This window comes from Ixodes scapularis, unplaced genomic scaffold (assembly GCF_016920785.2).
Source record: "Ixodes scapularis isolate PalLabHiFi unplaced genomic scaffold, ASM1692078v2 PGA_scaffold0__279_contigs__length_252992795, whole genome shotgun sequence".
Lineage (NCBI taxonomy): Eukaryota > Metazoa > Arthropoda > Arachnida > Ixodida > Ixodidae > Ixodes > Ixodes scapularis.
The window spans coordinates 91,458,708-91,469,053 of NW_024609835.1; the positions used below are offsets into that span (position 1 = coordinate 91,458,708).

At 37.0% G+C, this 10,346-nt stretch overlaps 1 protein-coding gene across 11 annotated transcripts in view; it reads left to right on the forward strand.

The window, feature by feature from the left end:
- The window catches only part of LOC8053521 (glycoprotein antigen BM86), a 63,129-nt gene extending 55,448 nt beyond the window's left edge, over positions 1-7,681 (forward strand). Inside the window, exons 15-20 of one of the 11 annotated variants that reach the window (XM_040215119.2) lie at positions 1,824-1,889; positions 2,288-2,353; positions 5,044-5,137; positions 5,994-6,049; positions 6,257-6,342; positions 7,588-7,681. In XM_040215119.2, coding sequence (XP_040071053.1) covers positions 1,824-1,889; positions 2,288-2,353; positions 5,044-5,137; positions 5,994-6,049; positions 6,257-6,315 — 341 coding nt within the window. In that variant the 3' untranslated portion in view covers positions 6,316-6,342; positions 7,588-7,681. The remainder of the gene's footprint in view (positions 1-1,823; positions 1,890-2,287; positions 2,354-5,043; positions 5,138-5,993; positions 6,050-6,256; positions 6,343-7,587) is intronic. The other 10 variants (XM_040215122.3, XM_040215121.3, XM_040215120.3 and 7 more) reach the window with 10 other exon arrangements.
- The last annotated feature ends 2,665 nt before the right edge of the window (positions 7,682-10,346 follow it).

The following is a 10,346-nucleotide window of genomic DNA, read 5'->3' on the forward strand; positions in this document are numbered from 1 at the left end:
ATAAAAAGGGCAAATACTTTTAGTGACACCGTCTCCCTTGACGAACCCGTGAGGTTGCAGGGATGTGTGACAGCAATTATTACTATTTTGTTACTTATATGTTCATGACATCAACTTTTTCGATGATGTGCGCGTAGAAACAATACTGAACGTTTTCCAGTAACGTAGTTATTGTTTTTTTTAAAACAAACTTATCTCCTTGAGGCATTAGATGGCATCAGAATCTGCGCCAAATGGGCTTTTATCTACAGCATGGTATCTCATGAAAGATATTTCGCTGCTGATAAATGAATGAAACCCTGTTAAAGTAGCGCAAGGGCCGAGTACAGGCGTCCTTCTGGTCCATAAGATAAGCAGTTTGCCCTTGACGGCCTTGGTAGATTAAAAATAGCGTTGACAGGCTGTATCATAGAGAAATGTCTGCTTAAAGAAGATTTACACATCGGTTATATCCTAATGATATCTTACAATACGAGCTAATTTGGAAGAGTTTTCTTTTGTATTTGAGTCTTGGCGGCCACGAAATACGTGCATAGCTTCCACCAGTACCACATGCGGCGTCAGTGCACGGAGATCTTGAACAATACTTTGCTCTTTCAGTACGAGGGCGCGTGATCGCAATCCTGGTGCGGTTTGTTCAGAATTGCCACCATGAAGTTTTGAACAATTGAACGGTCAAAGTGATGATTGCCACGTAAAACAATACTTCTCAGGCAATCGGCTTGCGAGGTTTTGGTTATATGTATGTTAGTATCTGTTTGTTTCCGACTAGCTGAAAGCGAAAGTAATGGCACTTTTCACAGGGTGCAGTGTGGAGAAAAATGCATGCAAAACTCTACAGCTGATCGGCCGACCGTGCAGAAAGTTCTATTTTATCGCATGTTGCGAGAGGAGGAAAGAGTGACCTAAGTCAGCGCTTTTCAGACGAACAAAGAGTAACAAAAAAAAAACGCCGTTTGTTTAAATACGCGACCTGAACAGTTTCAGCTATTTTAAAATGCAATTTCTAGTGCGGGACGGAGGACAATAAACGCCCTGGTTATTGAGCGTAAGATGTACTTAATGACACCGGACATACAAATTAATTGTTTTCTTGAAGACAAAATTTTACCGAACAATCCCTTTGATACAAAAAAAAATTGAAATTAAATGTATTTTAACTCTAACAACTCCCAATAAGTTTGTCTTAAAAATACCGCCCCACAGATTTCAGCTGTAGTCTATCGCGGCTATTACTAGAGAGTGGTACGATACAATATAATAACCACGAACAGGTGTTGAGTTTCGTCATTATGTGAGATGCTATACCTAAATTGCGAAGAGTCGACGAGTGAATATTTCTTTTCTACTATGTAACCATCAAATGTGAGGTTCGCATCGAGCATAATTTATAAATCATTCATGTCAGACCCACGTGGTAACAATTCACAAGAAATTCTGTACCCACAAATGTATTCTGTGTATTGTGAAGACAATCGTTTTTTTAGCATTATGTTATTTTAAACAAGGAGCGGCTTATCGAAGCAGCATATTAGAAGAAATCTGCGTCGTCTTAAAACCTCTTGGAATCGTGTGGTGTAACTTTTTTAGCAATGGTTTTACGTCGTCGGCACGCTGAACTAATGTGTATAAAACAATGTAGAGATGTCTTTGAGAGAAATGGTAAACAGTGTAGCGTTGCGTAAAACGACAACTGAAGTGTATCCTCCGTTCGTGACTTACTTTGGTGTTCTTTGATAATCCTGTCAGAAAATTTCCTGAAGTGAATATAATGTAACTCTCAATCTGTCTAATCACATTCATAATATATGCTTCCTGAGCAGTGACTGACAAGGAGCCTCAACCTGGAACAGAGGGGAATGTAACGAAAAATACTCCAGTCCCAGATGGTAACGGATAAATATATTTTTTTTCTCACAGAACGGTGTCTTTGTACTAGATGCTTAAAAATGTTCAGTGACGCAAACGCGAAGTTAGAGGTTAAATAATAAAATTGTATTTTACCGAGAGTTTCCAGTTAACTTAAAGCCTCTTGGAATCGATTAATGTAGCTTTATTTAGCAATCGTTTTGCGTCGTCTGGATGCTGAAATGTATGAAATAATATAGAAATATCTGCGAGAGAAGCGGTGAACAGCTTAGAGTTGCGTAAAACGACAAGTGAAGTGCGTCCTCCGATCGTGACTTACTTTGGTGTTCTTGTCGATAGTCTTGTCAGAAAATCTACGGAAGTTAATATATTCTATCAGTCTATCTAATGACTTTCATAATGTATGCTTCCTGAGCAGTGACTGACAAGGAGCCTCAAACTGGAACAGAAGGGACTGTAACGAAAACTACTCCGGTCTCAGATGGTAACAGATTTTTTTTTTCACAGAACTCTCTATTTCTACATAACACTTCAAATATTCAGTGAAGCGAACGCGAAGTGTAAGGTTAAATAATACACTTATATATTGACAAGATGTTTCAGTTATGGTGATAATCTCACAAAACATTTTGGTAAAATTGCTTCAATAACGAATAAATCACAATTAGTTAAGAAGTTAGGTTATTTGGCCCGCTTTCTGAACACGACAATGCATATGATGTATTAAAACGTCAGCTTTCATAGAGATATATGCTGACTGCGTTAGACAATTCGTCCCTAATATGATGCTCGCTGAAGTATAAAATTTTTATATTAATAGTATTTATGTATACGTTTGACTATTTATTATAAGGCAAAATCTTCATAATCCCTGTGAGATATATGTCAATACAGGGTATACATATGTTGCTATAGCAAAGTGGTAATGATTTTGTTGTGTAGTTAAAAGGCTAAAGTGTCAGATGCATAAATTAAATTCTCACTTTTGATAAATAAAATCGAATGCATTGACATGTTTTGAATTTTCGCTAGCTTTTTATAACACACAGTGTGTGTTCAACTACGAAGTTAAAGATAGAATTTTGATATTATCATTGAAATCTTGAGTTGAAAAACTTCAAATGATATGAATGTCTAGTATACATAGACTTCAGTTTCGTACAAATGGTTATTTGTAGAGGAGCGTTTTGTGCGATAGTTACATGGTTGCTGTGTTCGCTGGGTGCTTACGGGGCTGTGTGGATATTAAGTTGCGAAATAGCCTTTCCGATGAGGAGCATTCTTATACGAAATAGGTGGATTTATTTTTAGTGACTATCGTGATTAAATATTTAAGAATTGCTAAAGTGTCAAAAATTAAAGACTTGAGCGTGTTGGTGGTATGGGATTGGAATTGGAATCGATATGGAATTTTATACGGTTTTTATATTTTGCCAAAGACTACTGGATATCAGGCATTAAACGATAAATTTGCATTATATTTTTTAATTCTAAAAAAATGACAAAGAAAATGCGCCCAATTTACTTCTTACAATATTATCTATATGACTCACATCTCCATTTTGGGCAGATTTTCCTCATATTGGCAGAGTGTCTTTGTTGAATGCGTCAAAAGTATGAAGCTAAGCCAGAAATAAGTACGTCGTGATTGTGGACTGCCCCTTAATGACCCACTGTAGATATTGCTAGCGGCAGATTTTTTAAACTGAGTTTAGAAATCGGACGTGAAAATTCCGAAGGTAACAAATAAAAAATATATTAAATCTGTTTTTTTTTACGAACGTCTAACTTGTATTTTCACTCATAGTAACCGCCGTGAAAACTGAAGTGGTAACACGGCCCATTAATATAATAATAAACAAATTAATCAACCAATTATTTATTGAATCTACTGGAGGCAATGATTATAATCTCATATCATGTGTACCGCTGCCTAAAAAAGCAAAGTGAAGATGGCATGTAACGGGAGTTTCTTTAAGCTTTTTTTTGTGAGCCTAAAAAGATTTACAAAAAAAAAAAAACGTAAAAGCTACACTGATGCGGGTTGTGCAGGTGAGTTATATTCCTAGGGGGACCTACTAGATGGGGCTAATCATACCAATCACAAGGCTAATAAAGTGAAACTTGTTAATTAACTTTTTAATCAATTTCAATAAATATATAACTTCAATTAAAGTTTTGCTTATCATCGTCAATATCATGAAATCAGCTACTGGAAAGACTGAGCGCGTGAAAAGCGCAGTCGCGCGCTAAAGTTACCGCTGGTGCAGCAGGTACAATGCTGGGGATTTGAAACGAGACGGAAAAATCGTTCGGGCGCCCTAACGGACCGGTATTCTTGCTCCTGCTGCAAGTGTGGTAACTTTAGCGCTATACTACACTTGTCATGCGCAAAGAGAGTTTCTGAAAACAACTGATTTAGTGGTTTTTGTTGACGCTCAGCAAGTTTCTAATTGGAATTATATGTTCATTTTTTTTAATTGAATGAACACTATTGAATGAACACATATACACTACTACCCGACTGATCGTTTTAGCCCCCATAGTGTGTCCCCCTGGCCGTATAACGCACCTGCACAAACAGCATAAGTGTAAATTTCATGTTTGTTTTTAACATATCTAAAAAAGCTGTAAGGGTTATCTCTTGTTTTAAAGGCGTGTGCTTTATTTAAACTTCGAATAATCATTATAAAGGTGTTGTAACGTCGTGTTTGAAAGATTACTAACAAAATAGGGGTGTTCTTAGCTAGAATTTGAATTTTTAAAATGATATTGAGCTTGCTTTCTTCAACTACTGTATGAAAACAAAATTCCAGATAATTTGGTATCGGCAGAAATGTAAAGTGTGCGTGCAAGCTCAGTAAATGTGATAGTCTTACCACATGTTTTTCAATGAATTATTACTCGATAAATATCCGTATATAAGCCGGCAAAACCTTTGGTTATACATGTAAGATCATTCTTTCATCAAATAGCCTTTGCATTATATAACTCTTCTATTGAACGAAATTACACAGGCCTTAAATTAATTTGAACTAAACGTTTTTTATCATAAAAACAGGACAACTTAAAATTGGCGAAATTCAGTTGCTGATCAACGTGCCAGGTTTTATGCCAACAAAATGTCATGAAATATAGTAAGAATTCAATATTTTATTAAATATAAACCGCCAGATTGTTGCTTGATGCCCGTAGATCCCTGCAGTCCAAGTCCATGTGTGAATGGGGGCGTTTGCAAGCCCGGCACAGGAAAAACATTTACGTGCGAGTAAGTATTTGCGTAGAATATTATCCTCCCTCTTTTCGGTTTTCTGCTCAGTGCTCCAAACTTTTTTGTCTTTTTTGTTAGATTGTGTGTGTGTGCCTTTAAAACGTTCAGGTGGCACTTTAACAAGCATGAACCAACTAGCTCAACTTCAAGCCGTCACCAGCTCCAAACTAGCTATTTAATAACTCGAGGATATTTTAGGAGCTCTAATACATAGTGTAGGGATACAAAATTAGGAAGTATTGGTTATACGCTACTTATTAATGAGATGAGGTGCTTTTCCCCATCTTCAACCTATGTTGTGTCCTAATTTTCAACCATGAGGAGCATGCAAAACCACTCGCGCGGTTTTTCCGTTCCTCCTCATTCGCGTGTCCACGATGCCAGCTTTGTGCCTGTTGCGCGAGTAGTAACTTCAGATCACCTTCGCACTTATCACCGTATCGAGTTTAAATAAAAATTAGAATTATTTCATAAAGAGGATTTGATGACGCGTATCAAGTTTCTAATTATAACCACATGTTAGTTCATAAAATATTTTTCACCGAACTTTTTAATAATTTTTATTATCGTGACAATTAGCCACCTATATTGTATTTACTTTGCGTTTGCCTCACTGCACGGGCCGCATTAGTGTATCATTGATTGCCTTCTATTAAAAATATTTTTTTTCGCTCCAAATCAAACGTTTTTTTTAACAATGGTTTGCTCTATCGGAAATATTTGTTATCAAACATTTGTCACACTTGGACATATTCCTATGAAATGATTATGATTCTGTACTACTCACGACACCCACGACATTACACCCAATGCAACATATACAATAGATATATATTATTATTTTTTATTTAAGGTGCCCAAAAGGTTTTAAAGGAAACCTGTGCGAGGAGAAGAATAGCGGTGTTTCAGGTGAGCAACAACGGAGGGCACTGGGGCAATCAGTTCCCGTGCAATACTCGTAAAATCGCATGTTTCAATACACGTATGTTGTCTACGCTTCATATTTATATTTTATATCAATCATTCCCAAATATAAAAAAAAAAATTGCTGTGTCAACTTCTTCGAAATCTGCTTATATTTAGATTTTAAGGTATACTTCTGTTGCTCTTTTGCAGTTCAAGCACCTGTGACTGCCATTTTGGGAATTGCAATGAGTTTGCTTTTACTTCGGTAGTAAGCACTACGCTTCTGAAGGTGTGCAGTAAGTTCAATGCTTTTATTAAGACTTAATGTTAGTATAATTGAATATGCGTGATTTCTAGCAAGTTCATCTGGCTTTGGATCTGTCACATTTTAATTGCAGTAATCAAATATGCGATGTGCGAATTCCAAAAAAAAACAGTTGTTTCACATCGTTCCTCGTTATTTGTTTTATAAAAATCTGAAAATGTTATTAAGGGTAAACCTTTTGCTGTCACCTAAACATTAGAATGAAAGTTCAAAAACAAGTATAGTGATCCTCACAGTAGTGGTCTTAGCTGATGTGCCTAAAATTGTGTCACCTGTTTTGTTAATGAGGCTTATTGATGCCCAGAACCATTTCCAAAAACAAAAATAATAACAACAAGTCGTATTTAAATATAGAAGGTTTCCTGATTACTGTAGTAATAAAAGCATCCAGGATTGTCAGAGTGACAAAAATTTATATCTACAATATATCGCAGGATGGTTTCTTTCAAGATTAGTTTTATATTTCCAAGATTTTGTTTTGTATTTCAGAGTAAATCATCAGGTGGATAGCTTTACTAATTCCTGCCTTGCTCATCTTTTATTTTGCACATGCTTCGACTGCTTTTTTTTCTTCTAGTGTCCAAACCAAATATTATTTCTAATTTTTTTTTAAGAGCTCAGAACATTTTGTTAACTTTGGTGAAGATGCAAACCGGAGAATGCTTTATTTACTTTTTAAAAAGTTTAATCCGCGATATGTCTATTTACAAACTCCAAGCTCAAGCAGAAATATTTCATCACAATCAAATCGAAAACAGGTTATTGTTGAATACGAGATCTATAGGGGTTTTAAGTTTCGCGGCATCCTAGTGAACAGCAGACGATTGAACGAATATCTCGGCAAGGAATTAAAGTAAAATAGGATAAGCAAAGGAAGAATATTAGGCGCCCATAATCAAGGTTTGTGATAAATCTGATGGTAATTCTTAGGTCATAAAAATAAAATTTAGGACTACAACGAGATAAAAATCTTAAATTTGTTGCACGTCAAATTTCAGCATAAAATTAGCATAAAAGTAATTATTGTTCCTCACATTTTCATCCCGCTACATAACACAAACCTCCTAAAACAAAAATGGTTTATATTTATATAAAATTACGTATCCGTAAACACACTGTGGATAGCTTTTAAAGCTGAGATTAAACTGTGGGTTCTTTAGGATGTAGAGTTGTGCTTGCAAAACCATACGTGCTTAAATCGGTGTTCTTTTTTCAGGTCGTGACAGTGAAAAGAGCATGCATCGGGATGTAATAAAGATTTATGTTTATAACACTACGTTGAATTGTAGTAAACTATCTTACAACACGTTGTCCTATAGTATTTTTATCAAAATTCAAATACATGAATTCTTAAACAATAATTATAAAGTAGTATGGAAGCTTACCACAAAAACTACAAAGGAAATACGCTGCGATTTAGATAAACACTTGGAGGTAGGGTTACGAACTGTGAGACAGGAAATATAAAAAAACGGACAAATCAAAACAAACTGTGTGTTTTTTGTCCTTCTTTTATCGTCCGTGTCTTAGGGCTCACATGTACGTCGTTCCCGAACCAGCTCGCCTGCAGTCTTTCGATTCTGACGAGCCTCGATTATGTCGATTCTACGATGTATGATATCGCATTGCTTTAGAAGGTACGCCAAACAATGAAATGACTAGATAATTACCACTATTCACGAATTCTCTTGAGCTTTACTTTATAACCAGACAATAAAATTGTTTATAAAGATTCTACAAATTGTTTCACTATACGTTTAAAATAATTTAGAAAGAATATTGCGGCACCAGTTCTGCTTACGAGATGTTTGTATACCTAGCGTCATTAAAAAAAAACTAATTAACAAGAATGTGACGTATCTCAGAGTCCGGATGTTTCTTTGGCCAAGAATAGCTTAAAACACTAGACTATTAATGTAGGTTAATCGCCTACACAATTACCGCGAACGGCACACTAGGACATGAACACCAAGACTGACTGAACTTTAAGATGCTGCTAGTCTTTACAACTGATAAGAATTGGTCATGCAGAACTAGCTTAGAAAAAATTAGTTTAGCAGTGATAAAATATTAAGAGATACGTTTTACTTGCGTGTCCTTCCTTGCAGGTGACATTGCATGCAAGTAAGATTAAGCGCATTTTTGTTGACCAAAGAATTATTTCTATACGAGTTGATGCTTATTTTTCTGCTGGGTATTTACTATTGGTTCAAAATAGTAAACAAAACTGTGAGTTTATAATTTAGCTACAGATTATTAATTCTTCGGCTGAGCCAGGCGGCTTCCATTATTCCTGCAGTACGTAGATATTACGAGGGAACATATCCATATTGGTCCGTAAGAACTTACTTTCTATACGTCGTTTCAGCCTAAGTCTGGATGGAACCAACGCAACGAGCTAATGGGTCCCATAAAGCAGCCTCAAAAGCGCCTGTCACAGGACCTTTCCTTTTTCCGGTTGGTTCAACAATATTTGAGTATATAGAAAAACATAATGACCACCATGATCGAGGGCTTTTGACTTTGCCTGATTGGACCCATCATCTCGCAGCGGAAGCTGCGTCTGTACTTGGGGAAAAAATTATAGGGATATAAGGAGAAAAAGAAAGGGGTAGGAGTGCTGGGGACCAGTGGGGTTAAACGCAGCCAAGGAAGCTCTAGTTTCAAAAGAATCTGAGAAAGGAGTTCAAGACCGCTTCTTAGTAAAGGAATAGTGCACTGAGAGTACAGGTGCATTGGGCTTGTCCGTTGGTCGACGTCTTTGTGCACGTGAGCCCCTCTGGCGTTTCGATGGAGTCGTAGCGTAGCGGATCCCAGAGGTACCGCGAATTGGTACTTGGAGCCTTCAGTTCTTTTTTAATACACAGAGTGCAACGACTGTCTAATACACAGAGTTCCACGACCTTATCGGAAATCGCTCGCTTGAAAGGGGTCACTGCGTCTCTGGTCCGTATCCTTCGGAATATAACCGCCGCCCACATGATGTAGCCAGGTGTGATCGGGCCCTACTCCCCTAAAGTCTGATGGCGGAGCTCCTCTACGCTATTCCGCCCTCGTAAACTGGAGCGGCCTTTCGTAGTCGTTGTAGTGTTTTTCCCTGCCAAGACTAAAACACGAAAAAAAAACAAAAAAAGCTTTCGGGTTTTAACATTATGAGTTTTCGGACTGCTGCTCGAGGGAGAACTTTAACGTTGTCCCGCGCCTCTCACGTGCTTTAAGTTGTCCTGAAAGTGATTGACCTTTTTGGTTTTTGATGTCCCTCAGCAGGTTTTCAATTGAAGCCATATGTGCATTCAAAGCAATTAAAAGTTAACAAGTGAATTTTAGGTAATTTTTTATAATCAGTGTGTTCCTTGCCATGCCTGACGTCCGCCATGACAGGAAGTTTCTTAAGCTTATATATATATATGGTGCGCCTTGTGCGTAATGATGTTCATTCCGCCTGCATCGAGTTTATATGTTGCGGTTATTCTGGAGCATGCGGAAATATTTTCTGAATACACAGTTCCCTCAGCACGTTCACCGAACAGATGTTCAGGTCCGTCGAATATGCGAGCTTTAGGTACAGGTTGGAAATTCAATGTTACATGGTTCTAAAATCCCTCCAATATGAGTACATTTTAGTAGAGCTAGAGAACACTAAATGCAGAAATATATGGAACGCTAAACTCTTCGACTCTTCAGCAACTACTTACCCTGCTGCAACGTTAACCACTTCATCCCGACAGTCATGCTGTGAAAATGTTTGTTTGAGCAGACCATTGTCTCGATATGTATGTTCCCACTTCTTGAGTAGTATAAGAATATTTAAATTTCTCATGACATTGCGTAATTCTTAAATAAGAAATTCTAACTATTGTACTGATTGTGCACTTACCGCTAGCTGGGACCAAAACCGTGAAAGTCAAACCCGAGTATTGGAAACAAGTGTTGATCTATCGTAACATGAACAAACAATATATTCGCGATGTAAGT